At 38.5% G+C, this 17,116-nt stretch overlaps 1 protein-coding gene across 1 annotated transcript in view; it reads right to left on the reverse strand.

The window, feature by feature from the left end:
* Positions 1 to 17,116, reverse strand: part of b4galnt4a (beta-1,4-N-acetyl-galactosaminyl transferase 4a) — a 149,500-nt gene that overhangs the window by 53,097 nt on the left and 79,287 nt on the right. The window contains exons 3-4 of the mRNA XM_053491208.1: positions 13,886 to 13,981; positions 1,595 to 1,690 (exon numbers count right to left, since the gene is read on the reverse strand). Of these exons, the coding sequence (XP_053347183.1) occupies positions 1,595 to 1,690; positions 13,886 to 13,981 (192 nt within the window). The remainder of the gene's footprint in view (positions 1 to 1,594; positions 1,691 to 13,885; positions 13,982 to 17,116) is intronic.

Raw genomic sequence — 17,116 nt, forward strand, 5'->3', positions numbered from 1 at the left:
CAGTCAGATGTTATTTTGTGACATGAAGGTCAGCCTTTCTGGAATAGTTCTTTCAAGGACAGTATTAACGCTTTCTATCTTTACAGGTGGCATTTGTTTTGTCCTAATTGAATGGCTAGGTTCTGTGCTTGCTATTTAAAACTGTAAATGCACCAACTTGCCAATTATATGGTTTGAAATCAAGGTGCATATTCCTATACATAAACTTTCACATACACACAAGCTCCCGTCAGAGACTCTGCACTAACTGGACTTTCATAATAACCAAATTGTTTTTGTTTAATGAAATGATCTTGTGGATAAATTCTGCATAAACTTTGTAACTAGCTAGATAAATAATGTTCATGGTTTGTATAAGCTTCCATAAAGCAGGCTCCCAACTAATCAGAAGGCAAACAAGAAGAACAAACCGGGAGGACAGAGTGCCTGTGAAAAATTAGTCTTGTTAGTGGGCAAATATAAAGGGATTTATGACATATGACACAGTAAATGGAAAATATTTCATAGCCTTGGCACTTGGTGCTATTTTTGGGACTGAGCAGTATGCAATATGTCTGTGGCTGCGCATAGTCATTATCTGCCTCCAAAGCTACAGCGAAGGCAAAGAAGCTTCTCATCACCAATCTTAATCTTTGTATTATAAGATAGCAAGCTAACCCGGCGAGGAAGTGACATCAGTCATGTTGGGTGTGGACCTGACCTTCACAGTGCCAAACTAAGTAAGGGCAAAAAAATTAAGTAACAAAGGAAAAAGAAAAAAGATTATTTAAGAACAGAGTATTTTTGAAAACCTTAGCAAGTTTTAATTATGACTACTGGCCAGTAGTAGGACTAAAATCGTCATTTTTCTGATTTGCTAAGAAACTGGCTGCAGAATGGTACTGCTGCATTTTTAATGAAACGGTTTATATAACACATATTTAATCAGTCCGGTAACACTGGAAAAAGGAAAAATGTAAAAAGTCTTTTAAATAGTGCTAATTTTTAAGTTAAAGAAGACCTAGCATGCAAAATTCTTTTCAATATTCAGATGGGTCTCTTCACTGTGTGTACAGTATAAACAAAAACATGCCAATGATATTTTTCCCCTTTTGTGACCTCATATGAGAAAATCCCTTCTCCTAACTTGCTGCTCGGCCCTGCTGTTCTCTGGTGGTGTGTGGCTCAGGAGTGACTTATTACATATTATAGATGCATATTTGAAGTAAAAGTGTGAAATGAAGGGAGTTTGATGTATGAAAAAATGCATTAGTATTTTGATAGATTTCAGCTGGAGCATTGACACACCCAATTTGAGAACCTTTGAGACGTGTTAAAGAAATACAAAAGATTTCAAACCTATTAACATTTAAACAGTTTCCAATCAGAGTTTCTCATTTTAATTAAACTTCTCATGATACCCAATTGATACTACTCAGGATACATAATTATGGATATTCTATTCAGGGTTATCAGCAGTTCCCTAGACAATACGACATCTTGAATATAAATGATTTATGTAGCAGTTCACTGGAGAATATGCGTGGATATAGCCTGACATGAGCCTGGAATCACACAAGGCCAGTAAAACACGCACCACTCGACTCGTACTCACATGGGGAAAGAGAGGAAAATGAAGGTTCTTTCTGAGCTGAGCGGTAGATGAGCCACACCAGTCTTCAAACACGTGCAGGTTTGCCTGACCCTTATACTGTAAGGATTAAAAAAAAGAGAGGGAGAGAGAAAAATAGAGATCATAACAGTTGACAATTCAATACGCCTAACTAAAAAACTAGAAAATATAAGGCGAACAGAGAAGTGTAAAAAAAAAAAAAAAAAAAAAGACATTTAAAAAAAAATTTTCGCTTCATATGGATTAGAAATATGATGATCTCATATGCATGAGGGATATGAGTACAGAGAGCAGGGATAACCCTACTGTAGGAGGAGGAATATGAATGAGGCTACAACGTTAGTTCTCCCCTCAACTCCCAACTCTACTGGGACGGTTCACCTGCTAACCTGCTGCAGCAAGACCTGCAGTGCTCAAAGCCTCAGAGAACAGCTAACACATTAATAATACAAGACTAGAGTCCAGGGTCTGTGAGGGCCGCCATGCTGCAGGGTATACATACACACAAACACACACACACACACACACACACACGAATGCAGCTACGCACTCAGGTCTTTTTCACAGGGTACATTTTATATATATATATATATATATATATATATATATATATATATAAAGCAAACCTAGACCAAACATGAGAATTAGGCTAAGATCTCTGTGACTTTGACCTCTATGACTTTAACTGTAGAATTGCTCTAGATGCCAGATGCTGGTTTGAGTATTTCAGAAACTGCTCATCTCTTGGGAATTTTTATATACAATAGTTTCTAAAGTTTATACAGAATGGTGAGAAAACAATAGATAATGCTGTGGGTAGAAACGCCTTGTTCACGGTCAGATTGTTTCAGGCCGTCAGGAAGGTTATAGTAATTGGTGAAAAGAAAAGCATTTCAGAATAAATAATATATCAAACCTTTGGGGTGGGTACAACAGCAGAAAACCATATCAGGTTCAATAGGAATTCGAGCGTTATGGGCATCAAAACTGGAAAAAAAAAAAAAAAAAAGGTTCCAGCCACTGGGGTTCCAAACATGAATAAAATGGGAAGGACACCTGTGTAAAAGCCGTGCCGAGTTGTTGTGCAGATCGAATGGTCCGTTGTGGCGACCCCTCGACGGGAACGCCTGAAGGCCTAATAACAACATTCACCGTGGCTCTTGATCTTAGAGGGTGAAAGCTATCACACGTTCTCTCTGTGCACAAGACACTTTACTAGCCATGGAGTAAAGTGCAAAAGGATTAAAGTGTTCTTCAACCCTTTCTGAATACACAAACAGGCTAGTACTGCTGTGATTAACAAAGACATTAAAAGAGACAGAGTCTCTCAAAACATCTCTCTCAACCGGAGAACATTGCAGGTGCTGCAGTATTGCCAGGATTTAAACTTTTTTAAGTGGCGTTGTGTCACTCAGGAGCCAGCATCATTTTTTAAACATATACAACCTGATACCGGGTGGTGGCATAGTGGTTCCTCCCACAGTCAAAATTGCCCATGGTGTGTAAGTGTGATGAATTGGCACCCCATTTAGGGTATACCCTGACTCACACCCTGAGTGCCCTGAGATCCCTGTGAACCAGTACAGGATAAGCAGTATAGTGAGTTAGTGAGTGAGTGACACAAACTGGCACAAACACCCACTGTCTCAGATTAGATTCTTCAGATTCTTCTCAGATTAATTCTTCCATTGTTAATTCATTGTTTGTCCATTGTTAGTTCTCTATCATCAGAATAGATCAGACCTAAATAGTGAGCACATAGAGTAAGTGTGATACAGTATCAGTTGCAACTATCCCTGGTGCCTGCTGCACTAAGATGTCTGTACCTTTCTAGATTCCTGGGTAATTTTAATCCAGAACACCAACAAAACTCCTCATCCTTGAGGCATGCCTGTAGCAGTTTACAGTGTTATTAGTTGATTAATGTTAGCTGGCGTGAATAATGTCTTTTCAATGTCAATTAAGCCTATTTCAATAACCACGGCCATGTCTTTAGCTTTATCTTCAGTCCTCTGCCTCAATTTCTGATTTTCTCAGACAGACGAAGGCCATCACTGAAGTCACTATTTATTCTTTGCTGTTAACTTGACATTGATTCCCCTCTCCCACTGCTGAGTTCTCCAAATGGAATCGATAAAATAAGATTAGAGACAGTTCGTCCACATGCCTTCACACTGTCCACAGCAGCAGACAGACGTCTCTCAATTAAACCCGATTAAACCAAGTGCTCGTATGCAGTGACCTGCTGCTATATACTGTATCTCTATCTCTATCTCTGCAGGACCTCTGTTGCCGGCCACGGGTTTCTGTGTCAGGGAACGTAAACAGGGTGCTGTAATCTAAGAGGAGGCAGAACTAAGCCACATCCAGTAACTTGTTCACAGCACCAACCAATTGCATCACTATTCCCCTGTAGCAGATCACAGGGTTTTTACTCTGCAGTCTGACTTTGAATTCTATCCAGTAGTTTAAAGTAAGCCAAAGATACATGCTGATATTGGACAGCTAAAAATACACCCTGTTCAAATCATGCCATTTTGAAATATTTTTGCTTGTTTTTTTTTGTGTTTTATAGAAAGAGAAGTGTCAGGAAAGTATTCTTTATTATCACAGCAGCAATGCATGAGTGAAGAACAAAACAATGCATAACAATGAACAGCAAAAGACAGGACGCTGATGTTCCAGGGTGTCCTCATGCTTGTGATCTAATCTGGCACTCGTTTTTAGTTATGCAGTCATATACCTGATCACATCGTACATGAACCTAATGTACTATGATGAGAGTTTACCCAACAATCGGTCCTCTCTCTCTTTGTGTAAAGCTATATGTGTACTCTGATGTCTAATGTGATTCCGATGTGCATCCTGACTCACTTCCTCTCACATTTCTGACCTGCCTGATTCATTCTTCTTCTTTTTCATGAAGCATTAGCCCTTGTGAGTCTTTCTCTGTCGAGCTGGATGGACTTATATTGATACCACAAAGTTCTGTACTTCCTGAAAACAGTTTAAGCACATGTCTCACCCTTACTTCTGTAGATACTTTGACCTTGAGACTTTTTTTTCTTTAAATCAATGATGTTCCTGGCCTACTCAATAGAAACCTAAATCGAAATCTAGCCTTCTGTAAAGCTCCTTTGTGACAATGTCTATTATTAAAAATGCCACGCAATGAAAACAGTAAAAAAACAACAACTACAGAACACAATAAATAATAGATTAATCATATATTTCAGACAGTATATAATATACTGCTTGTTTTCCATCCATGGTTTGACAGCAGCCTGAGACGTCTGCAGTGACTCTATGCTTCTGTAAATGTTTCACTTCTTTGCAACAGATTCTCCCACAACTATCTTCCACAGTGCAATAGATGAAGCAACAAACTCTTTGTCTCTCTTTCTGGCCATCTCTCTTGCACAAAGACAAATACACACACACACACACACACGCACAAACTCACACAGCATGTTTATCAACGCATCCACCTGCCTCAGTCTTTAGTCCTTCGTCTCACTGGCTGCCCGGTTGAAGTTATGGCTGTATTACTCTGGTTAACACGTGTGTATTTGTGTACAGTATGTGTGTGGGAAGGTATGGCTGCTGTGTAAAGCTTAAACCTTTAAAGTCATGTCAATTAGTAAGGAATCTGCGATTCTGCGATCTGTCCAGAGAGTACCCCTCCTTGTGCCTTAAGTATCCTGGAGTATTAATATTAAAGAAACATATTCGTCATTTAAAGATTGCCAGTGACTCAGCTGTATGGACATTTAGAGGAAGTCCATTCCACCACCTACAGTAGGTGATTAGAGCTAACAGGTTAGTGGTTGTAGGCGACCATCAGTCTTTTGAATTTGATGCGTGCAGCAACAGAAAGCCAGTGCAGAGAGCGGAGAAGTGGGATATTGTGGGAGAACTTGGGAAGGTTAAAAACAAGGAACGAATGGTGGACAGAGGCAGACCTGCCAGGGGTGAGTTGCAATAGTCCAGTCATTAAATAAGAAGAGACTTGTTCAACTAGGTAGCCTGTGAAGAAAGTAATGGCTGATTTCTTATGATGTTGTAAAGAAGAAATTGACAAGAGCGAGTAAGGTTAGCAATGCGTGAGGAAAATGACAGCTGATTGTCCAGAGGCAATCAACTGTCAAAAAAATTACCCTTTTTCCCGTAAGATCTCATCTCATGTCTGTGTGTCTGTGGTGCGCCCCAAGTCAATGATCTCAAAAGTAATATACAGTTAACCCAGGCCTTCTTCCAAAATAATACATAAAAATTGAATTTTACAAATATATGCCCTGGGAAGCACTGGTGTCCTGTCCAGTGCATGATGCATTCAAGGATTCAAGAATTCATTCCCTCGCCACGCCCAGTGTTCCTCCCACTGACCAGGGTGAAGAACTTTTTAAAACTTATTTCAAGACACTCTTTTCGAACAGTAATGACATTTTAAAAGTGTGATGTTTCAAAAAGGTCAAACTACTGGAATCAGGATAAGGACTGTCCAAGCATTATTAAAACCTGAAAGGACACTGCTAAATCAATCATCGATGAAAAGTGATCAGAAAATGAATCATGAATGAACGTGATCAGAGATCACGATAGCTTCAATGTTTGATGAAGTAGCGTCAGAAAAAACCACAGCTATGTTTAATAGTGAAAATGAGAACATTTACACAAACACAAACACACACACACACACACACACACACACACACACACACACAAACACTGACACACAATGTGAAGAAAAACTCACAGGATTGGGACTAAACAGAAGCAAAGGAAAACCATTTATTGGTGAGACTAATCAGACACAAAGGGCTTCAGTTAGCTAGAAAGCATACAAATTGGTCTGGTCATGTGGTCTGATGACTTCAGATTGACCCTATTCCAGCGTGATGGTGTCTTAGACCCATCATGCATAGTGGCCAGTGTACAAGCCTCTGGAGGCAGGGTTTTGATCCGGGGTTGCTTCAGGTGGTCAGGTCTACAACATTCAGTGGGTTCAGCAACAATATGTGGCAAGAAAATGAAGTTAGCTGATGCCCTGAATATACTGAATGACCAGGATATCACACAAATATTTTTTTTTTTGTTTTTTGATAGCATGGCCATATTACAGTACTTACCTTGTGAAATTTGAGTCCTGTGGTCCTAGTAGCACGAGGAATCATTTTTACACATGAATACGCCAACACATTGCACACTGTAATCACAATGAGGTGTGTATTATTGCCTTATACGCTGCCTGACTTTGTCGGCCAGGCAGTGTATGAGGAGAAAAACTTACCTCGTTCGGCCAACTACTGTACGTGCCGGGGTAAAGTCTATTTTAAAGCAAGGAAGGGAGTTTATTTTAAAAATGGTCATTAAGTGGTGTTTTTCTCCATTCTCTAGTGTGTATTGCTGGTTGAGTGATGCTCTCAGAAAGTTTGTTCGGTTTTGTTTCTCAAAAAAAAAAAGAGCTTTACTAATGCATATACACTCTCTCAGCAGATACAAGCTTTATATTTAACTTAATGGAGCACCAAATGTCTCCAAGCCTGTCTTTCTCTTTCTTTCCTTTTCTTTTCTGTATACACCAGAGCAGCTTCTTCAGTCAGAGTACTGTAGAATGGGTTTCAAAATGCTCTCAATATACAGTGGAACCTCGGATTGCGAGTAATCCGGTTTGTGATAGTTCCGCTACACAAGTTAAAATCTTTAATAAATTTTGACTTTATAAACAAGCGAGTCTTGATTTACGAGTACCAAGTATCATTGAGTATCATGTAGCATGCTCTTGTTGGCCAATTGTGCTTCTTTCTCTTGTGATGCGGAACTGTTGGTAATCGTCTCCCATGCCAGATTTCAGTGCTCGTGCGTCACTTGTATAGTCACTTGTATAGTCACTTGTAACATCTGTGCACGCGTGTACTGTTTACTATAACACTGTGACCAGTTTTTGAGTGTGTGTGTGTGAAAGTCATCCCAAACAGCAGTCACCACCACCCGCACCCCGCTCCTCCTTGTCTGCAAGCTATTGAGTGTGTGTGTCCATGTGTCTACAGTATGTGTGTGCGTACACGCGCTTGGTTGAGTGAGAATCTCTATCAGTAAACTGATGTGTGCGCATGAGAATGTGTGTGTGAAAATCAACGAATTGTCAGAGTTTTGGGGAAAATTCGCTTTGATATACGAGTGTTTTGATATGTAAGAACACTTCTGGAACGAATTATGCTCACAATCAAAGGTCCCGCTGTACTCAAATGACCTTGAATTCACTCTTCCAAGGTGATAAATGTTCAGTCCAGTAGATTATCAGAATCTCAACATGAATCTTGGAGAACCTTCACAGTTTATGCACCTCAGCCACCTGCCTCACGCATCACTACCCACAGCCCATAACTAGCTCTAAAAACAGGTTGCCAGGTGACATAAATGTGGCACCACCTTTCAGAATGACAAGCTGTCACCCATTTGTTACCCATAATCCCACTGGGCCAGGGCATATGTGACATGAGGCTCTCAAGAAATTGCTGTAGGCATCCAATGCACCTTTATGCCCCGGTGGCAAAACCTCAGATGCATTTTAACGAGTAGTCTCCGTCATAAATGTTCCATCAGAATGTGCGCTGGAAAGGATGTGGCAGTGCAGATAGGACCGTATATTACAGATGCCGGAAAAAGATCATCTCCAGTCTGCACATGACCTTTTTACCCCACAGTAATCAGTCCCTAGGAGAGAGCTGCAATATAGACCACATTCACTTTGATTGCCTGATGGAATGTAATGGCTGGGGGTAACTGACACAACTCACTGTTCGTTATGAGGAGAAGATGTGAAATGGAGAAACAACAAACAGAGACAAGAAAATGTTTATGAGGAAATAGGATGAGTAAAAATGTTTAAAGCTGCAGTGTTTATATTTAATGAATAAGTGAAACTTGGAGTTTTATTGTGCCAGATATGAGGATAATATCTATAACATTGAGAGAAAAGTAGTGAAAGGGACATTTTAAAAAATTAAGAAAAAGAATAATGAAAAAAAGAAAAAGAAAAGAAAATAGGGAAGAGTGATAAGGTTATTTGAGGATAGTTAAGGGAAAAGAAGTAAACTGAAAAAGTACAATAAGAAGTAAAAATTAACTGTAAATGAAAGCAAGAAATAAAAGAAATGCAGTAATAAAAGAAAAAGAATGAAAAATAAAAGGAAGGGTAAAGAAAGGAAAGGAAACAAAAGGAAAGGAAAAGCATTGTCATTTTCTTTTTCCTAACAGCACAGAAGAAAATGTAAGGAAACTGATAAACACTAAAAAGCCAACTGAATCATCAATGCAAACCATTATAACGAACAAATATATCTCAATCGCTGAAATAGCACTTCAACGCTGCTCATTATCACCATAATGAACTCATTAAAGACTCAATAATAACTTGTCTTTTATCTGTTTCCAATCGGAATGTGATGAATACATTTTTTAATGGGAGATGCTCCTCAATGCCTGTGATAAGACCATGTTATAGACTATCCCAAGCTGCAATGCAATTACTCTGTCCTATAAATATTCAGTCTGTTCATTCAGACTTGAGTCAAATCCTTGTCACCTTTAGTCCTGGAGGTCAAGGGTCATCTCATTTACTTTCAAAATATCCTCACAAATGCCAGAGTTGGGGCTGTGGTATAAGGGTAAAACACACTCCAAAGATGAAGAAAACACTGCAAAGACGCAACACTCTGCGTGACCACTAGACCAAGGAAATACCTCATACTTGTTATGTGACAATTTTATGAAACATCATAGGGTTTATGTCTGTGAGTGATTTCACAGTGAGAGATGTTGGATATGGTAGATCTGCTGAATTCTGCCTAACCGTCTGGCCGGAGAGCTGAAAGCATGTTGTAATTAGCTGTGTCTTGCCGGCAGCGGGTCATTACTACAGCGTAATGGTATTTGGCAGATGGTGGCATTCAGGCTCGGCATGATTGCTCCGTGTCAGAGACCGTGTTGGCCTTGTGGCCCTTTCACAAACACCTGAGACTGGCTTTTCAGCTGTTCTCACTGTGATTAAGAGCTGGAGTTGGCCAATAGCAGCTGCTCCTTAACTAACATTAAAGGGGTGATTTCTATCCTGTGCCAAAAACACCAACTGAGTGAAGATCCTGATAGTGTACTACACACTGTAGACTGTGATCATCACAATCGCATGTCAGGGACTACTAACAGTAACTCGGGTTTCCATCAGAGACACATAGGACAATTGTTCATGATGTATATTGAGGGGAAATGAGTCCATTATTGTCTACATGAGGGTAAAAAAAAAAATAGAGCATAATCATTTGATGTAAAAAGTTGATGAAAACTAATGGAATTTTTGCAAATATACAGTATATTACTGTAAATATGTATACTTGGCTAACAAAAATTACAATCCTTTTTATAAACGCAAAAAAATATATAAATGCAAGTTATGTCATAAAATTAGTAATGATTATAATTAATGCAAAAATGTAGTTATTATCTAAATTGTTTGAGAACAGAGAAGAGAGACAATGCTTAATAAGCAAATACAAGGTAACACAGAATAAAGGAAATTTTTGAAATGCGTAATGGAGCGACATCACACACTGCACGGCAATCAATGGAAGCTGTGCGAGATATGTTCAATAACAGTGTGATCTCAAGATTCGGTAACATTCCCTGGCCCCCTAGATCGCCAGATTTATTCGTTTGTGAATTTTTTCTTGTGGGGCTACCTCAAGAGTAAAGTGTACACGACTCGACCAAGAACCCTGGATGAGTTAAAACAGAGAATTCGGGATGAAGTTCACAGTATCCCAGCTGTGATGTTGCAGCAGTCAATGAGGAATCTCAACAACAGATTTCAAGAATGTATTCGTACAGGAGGACGCCATCTAAAGGACATAATTTTAAAAAAATGATAAATTCCATCAATGTTTCATAAATGGCAAGTTTAAGATTTCAAATACTATGAATAAAATGTATTTCTTTTATCACTTCTAGTTTTATTGGATTGTAAAAAAGTTCCCGTTTTTTTGTGTCACCTTGTATATGTAATTAAAAGAATAATCTATGTTGTTAGTGTATGGTTTCTAATTGTAAGGTATAGAGCTTATGGGTGTAAGGGAGATGGTACTGTATTAGTGTAAGGCGTGGCATAATAAGTATGGGGTTATAAGGGAAAGGTACAGTGTATGGTATTGGGTTATGAGTATGGTGTGAGGTTATACTGTAGGTGTAAAGTGTGGGGTTATGAGTGTATGGTATGAGGATATGAGTGTATGGTGTGGGGTTATGAGTGTATGGTGTGGGGTTATGAGTGTATAGTGTGGGGTTATGAGTGTATGGTGTGGGGTTATGAGTGTATGGTGTGGGGTTATGAGTGTATGGTGTGGGGTTATGAGTGTATGGTGTGGGGTTATGAGTGTATGGTGTGGGGTTATGAGTGTATGGTGTGGGGTTATGAGTGTATGGTGTGGGGTTATGAGTGTATAGTGTGGGGTTATGAGTGTATGGTGTGGGGTTATGAGTGTATGGTGTGGGGTTATGAGTGTATGGTGTGGGGTTATGAGTGTATGGTGTGCGGTTATGAGTGTATGGTGTGCGGTTATGAGTGTATGGTGTGAGGTTATGAGTGTATGGTGTGGGGTTATGAGTGTATGGTGTGGGGTTATGAGTGTATGGTGTGGGGTTATGAGTGTATGGTGTGGGGTTATGAGTGTATGGTGTGGGGTTATGAGTGTATAGTGTGGGGTTATGAGTGTATGGTGTGGGGTTATGAGTGTATGGTGTGGGGTTATGAGTGTATGGTGTGGGGTTATGAGAGTATGGTGTGGGGTTATGAGTGTATATGGTATGAGGTTATAAGTCTAAGGTATAAAGTCACTTTAACCATTAACCTTCCCCTTCTCAGCATCTCACTGTGTGTTGTCTTGCACCTTTCCATTTGCTAGCTCTTTGTCGGTACTTTATTATTGTCTTGCATAGTATACTATGTTCTCTTGTTTGTTCTCTGTCTTCTAGTTATGCTGCAAGCTTAGCCTTCTGCTTAGTCTTCAGCCTTTTTGTTTACCTTGTTTTTAGTCAATAACTCTACCCAACCTGTAGCTGTTTTATATCTTGCCATAAGCCTAGCTGTTCACTTCCCGCCTAAAGCCTCCTTACATTGTTATATTTTTGGAACTCATCATAAATTAAGTAAGCTTATTGGATTTGTTTACTGGAACTCTTTCGCCAGCTTGTGTTTATGTCCCGTTTATTTCGATGTCTATCTGTGTATACATTAAACCTCCTATGTCCATGGGCTAGGGTGGTTCAATACATCCACTAATGAGTCAGTGTCCTTAAATACTTGCAAACATGAGAAAAAGTCTATAAAGATAAAGGAAAGTAAAATCTCAGCTCCTCATCATGGATGCGAAGATAATGATATAAAATGTTAAAGAATGAGGTTTTCTTTATACATTTATATTGCAGACAAAAAAAAACAAAATGTATGGTAAAAATATATACTGTATATTATTGCATATTTTATACCATAGGGTCAACATGAAGTTGAGCGACAAAACAAGGAAGAAATAGCCGTAAAGCTTGTCCCCATCACACTTGTGTATTTTGTATAATTCAGCAACAGCTGAGTCAGCTTGATGCCAGCGTTAAATCACTATCAGCTCGCTTGAATGAAAAAATTACATATAATATCGGAAATGGAAACACGAGGTCTGTAGAATATGTATTCATGCTGACCTTACACTTGCGGTACCCTTATTCCTGCTCTATTGCCTAAATAAACATAGTTTTTCCACATGGTTTACAGACGGTGTGCATCACTTACCTTATTGCCTGAGGCAAATGAGGCATACCAAGATTATCTGTCAGTCACTCACCTAGAACTCCAGCAATCTGGCTCGCTGTAATGCTTCTTGAGTTCACAGTAAATTGCCACCCCTATTATTTTAAGCAAGACAGCCAGAACCAGGCAACAATGACTAGATAGGTAATTCCAGAGTAGCACTATGTGCCTGAAATGATATTCCTCAATTGCAAATTGACTTTGAGACACCACAGAGGGGAAATGAAGTGTGCCTCTTCAGTCTGCAGAAAATTAAACAGAAATCTACAAAAAAAAAAAAAAAATCCTAGTAAAGATGTCTTAATAAAACAAGCCAGTAACATTATAGTTCTGGCTGTGTCTCCCTGAATCTGGCCTGGTATCTGGCCTGGTGGATGTGAGAATACACACACAAAAAGGACAAAAACCTTTACATGTTTAGAAGTATTTCTTGATACAGTAAGTAATCATCATAAAAATCTATGATTTCTCAATACTGCTAAACAACAGATTTAGGTTTCTTATAACAACTAAAGTGATGCTTTTGTTTGCTTTTAACATGTAGTATAGTTCATATCCCGATCATAACGTGCATAATTCCTCAGTATCAATTCCTTAAAAGGTCCCCCATTAAAGGTCCTATGCTTTTGACTCTATGTCATCACTAAAGAACTGACATAGGTGAACTAAAGGTGAACTAAATAATATCATATCAGTTTCCCTTTTTCTCTCCTCATACTGTATAAAACCACTAAACTCCAAAAAGCACAGTATCACTCAGAAATAAATCATATTACAGAAAAAAAAGTGTCATGAGTAATGTTACAAACTTATTTTGAATGGGCAGCTGCATGGTGAAGCAGTGGGTTTTGTTGCCGCCTCAAGGCTCCAGGACCTTGATTCAATTCTGAGCTTGGGTTACTTGGGTTTTTTTTTGTGTCGCACGTCTTTCTTTATTCTATTTCTTTATCACTTTTTCTTTGGGTAGAGTAATGTGTAGGAATCAATGCTAAACCCATAGGTAAACAGACACAGGCACATTCATTCATTTTTTAATCAAAAGAAGAACAGCTAAATCACTCAAAAATAGTCAATTTCTTTTTCTTTAAATTCAGAAAGTTTTGTCCTTTGTTCATGGCAAACAGGGACAACTGAAATCAGGCGAATATTCGAAAAATGTCAACATAAAAAAAATAATAATAATAATCTAACAGAATTTCAACGACCTTTCAAATTCTCATTTTATTTTCTCTAATTTTGAATTCTACGCTTTTAGAACTGATGAGGATGCCACATAATTCTAGGTAGCACTTTCATTTTCTTTTTACGTTTTTTTTTTTTAATCAAACCCATGCATAAACAAGCTGTTTTATTTTAGGAAAGTGATCATTAAGGTGCCAAAATCCTAATCAAAGTAAGAAGCAATGATGCAGGCTAACCTCAGGTTTCCATGGCAACTTCGTGTGCTTCTTAGCAAGTAACTTCAAGATCTCAGACTGATCTCTGTCAGCTGCGGCGGCGTGAAGCTCATCCTCCTGAGAGAGAGATCGACAGAAAGAGAGAGCACAAAACATCAGGTAAATAATATGTGAGCAAATAAAAACAGATGCAATCTGTTGCCTGCGCTTCAGTGCCATTTTAATATGATGATGCGTTTCATCTCACAGTTTGCATAACCCTGGAGATGTTGCTCATATTGTGATAATATTTCATAGTAAGGCCTGTAATGTCATTTAAGAACACCGAAAAACTGCCAAACCACACTGTGGACAACATAGGACACTCTTTATCTTATATAGAGAATCTCCTTCAAATGAAATATGTTAAAGGTGTACGCTTGAAACTGAGCCGCATGGAAGAAAAAGAAGAACCCATAATGACATAGCTCACTACGCTCTCATCTCTTAATAATAGGATGCGCAGGTGAACTAGATGTTTATGAACGCCTCGAAACTCAGATTTCTTTTGCATTATGACTGCAATTTAAAATGTGACCTAATCTTAAGTCAGGAATATTAAATAAATCTCATTATGACAGCAAACTCGTGATCAGGCTTCAGAAGGAAGAAGGTATCAGGAAGAACAACTAGGAAATCACTGTAAAAAACTGTACATCACTGTCAATGACAGCCTACTTACTTTATGTTCCCATAATTCAGTATTCTTTTAACCAAGTGGGATATGTAGCGTTATGTGCTACATATTGAGCCATCCCTCATTTCTTCAAAAGAAATTATGTACAATAAATTAAATAAATAGGAACAAATGTTTTACTGTGACAGGCTGCAATTTAAACCTTGCAGCAACCTCATTTCCTCTCTCGTCCGTTCCAACCACTCATTGAGAATTCAGCATCACTAGTACGCTAATCATCAGCCTGATCATCTGTCAGCATCTACACCTGTTTCTCACCGGTTTCAGTTAGTTTTTTTATGCTTAATTGATTCATAGGTCACTGTGTGGCTTAACAAACAAAAACATTCATCTGAAACTGGTCAGGTACTGGGACTGGACTGAAAATGAGAGACAAACACTTGCCAAGAATAAGAGCCAATAAAGTCCTTCAGGAAGCCTGGAGAACTATTCCTCAAGACTACATTAAAATGCAAAAAAAGGTTTAGCTCTTTGGAAGCAATCTGAAGAAATGAGGAATGGTTCAAGGCTTTTGCACTGTAAACCTGTGAAAATGAACACTTCTGTGCTAAGCTGAGCCAGCGACTAACCCATCGACTTTTGTATGTATTGTGCATGGCCTTGCAAAAAAAAAAAAAGCACCTGTTTGAGTTTGTTGCCAAACAGCCAATATCTCAACCACAAGCAAAGTGCATTGCAAAGTCCTTCAAAAGTGAAAAGAGAATTTAAAGTGCATTTAAAATTTTTATTCCAGGTGCACATAAGCACATACGCATTGCAGACATTTTTGACAGCTGGTATCTAAATAGAAACTGAATTAATTAGGCTTATGTTCATTTTGGTACCTTTCACAGTTATCCAGCATCTTACTTGAAGAGAAAAGCATTCTGAGCTATTAATGTTTTAGACATCTTTAGTCAGGCTCTCTGTTTTGACCACTGTGTTTGTTACTCAGTATGATCTTTACAGTGACATCACCAAGGAAATTTTATCATAAACAAAAAACACTTCCATATCATTTTGAATTCATTATATCATTATATCAAAATATATAAAATCATTATATCAGTTGAATATATTTGTGCAAAATACAAAAATACTTATTCTCTACAAATATGTGTTTTTTTAGGATGTGGTTTTACTCGATTGAGGAATAAAGCTGGAGTATCAATGTTATATGCTTAAAGCCTGAAAATTGGCCAAAACCGATGATTTTTCTTTTACTTTTCTTTTGCCAGAATTTATCGACAGCAACATCCAACAATCCGCTGCATTCTAAACTTAGTTATGTACTACTTATGTATTTGTACTACTGTTGCATACATTGATCAATTATGTATTATTGGCAAAAACAACAAAATTTATCTATGTAGAACTGTGAACCATTTTTCTAAAGAAAAAAACATTTTAGGAAGTGCTATTTTCACACTTGGAATGATTGCTTCACACTGTGCTTGAGTCAAGAACAAAATCTGACAAGGCAAAAATAATCCAATCTGGAACAGCAAAACCAGACAAAGTTTTCTTTGCAAATAAATTTCTTATTTTTAAAAGTTGTTCTGAACAATAAAGTCATCAATTTCACCAAACTCTGAACCATCAAGTTATGGACTCCACAAGACCGCTAAAGGTATGCTGTGCCCTTAAGTCGTATGGCCTCCATGGCTCAGACTGCTTAATCCAGCACATACCATTGGAAGACCAAGTCAACACCTTGAACTTGTCATGTTCCTCAAACTACTCCTACATTATGTGGAAAGTTGCATTATCCTCCAAAAAAAGGCCACTGCCATCAGGGGATACTTGGTCTGCAAGAATTTTTGGTATGTCTTACTTGTCAAATTACCATCCACATAAATGCCAGGATGCAGTTTTTTTTTTTCAGTGCTTAAACCGTCATGCCTTCTTTCCATATCATAATAAAACGTTATTTAAAACCAGGCCACCTTCTTTCAGTGCTTCATGGTCCAGTTTTGACATTCATGTGCCCATTGTAGGAGCTTTCAGTGGGGCCTTAAACGGTTAAGGTCACTGGGTTTCTAATCAGAAGGTTGGGGGTTCAAGCCGCAGCCTCAGTTGCCACTGTTGAGCCCTTGAGCAAGGCCCTTAACCTGGCTGACCTTGAGCTCTGACCTCAGCTTGCTAATTGAGATATGTGGAAAAAAAAAAAATCCCTTTTGGATAAATAAGGGTCAAGGGGACAGGAGACAGCATGGGCACTCTGACTTGTCTTGCACTGTAGGTTCTGACAACTTTGAATCACTAAGCTAACCTTTGCTTCCCATTCGGAATAATAAGCCATAGATTCCCCTTGACAGTTGACCTTACTTGGACTTTGTTTGGTAAATTCCTGTCATTGCATACCAACAGTACTTTGGAAGACCTGCTGTTTTGAAGCTGTTCTAAGCCAGGGGTTTACCTATCACAATGAGGCCTTTGTCTCTCAGATCATTATGCTTTCCCATTTTACCTTCTTTTAGCACATCAATTCTGAGAAATGATTGTTCTCTTGCTGCCTAATATATCCCACCCTTGAC

This window comes from Clarias gariepinus, chromosome 2 (genome assembly GCF_024256425.1).
Source record: "Clarias gariepinus isolate MV-2021 ecotype Netherlands chromosome 2, CGAR_prim_01v2, whole genome shotgun sequence".
NCBI classification, from domain to species: Eukaryota; Metazoa; Chordata; class Actinopteri; order Siluriformes; family Clariidae; genus Clarias; species Clarias gariepinus.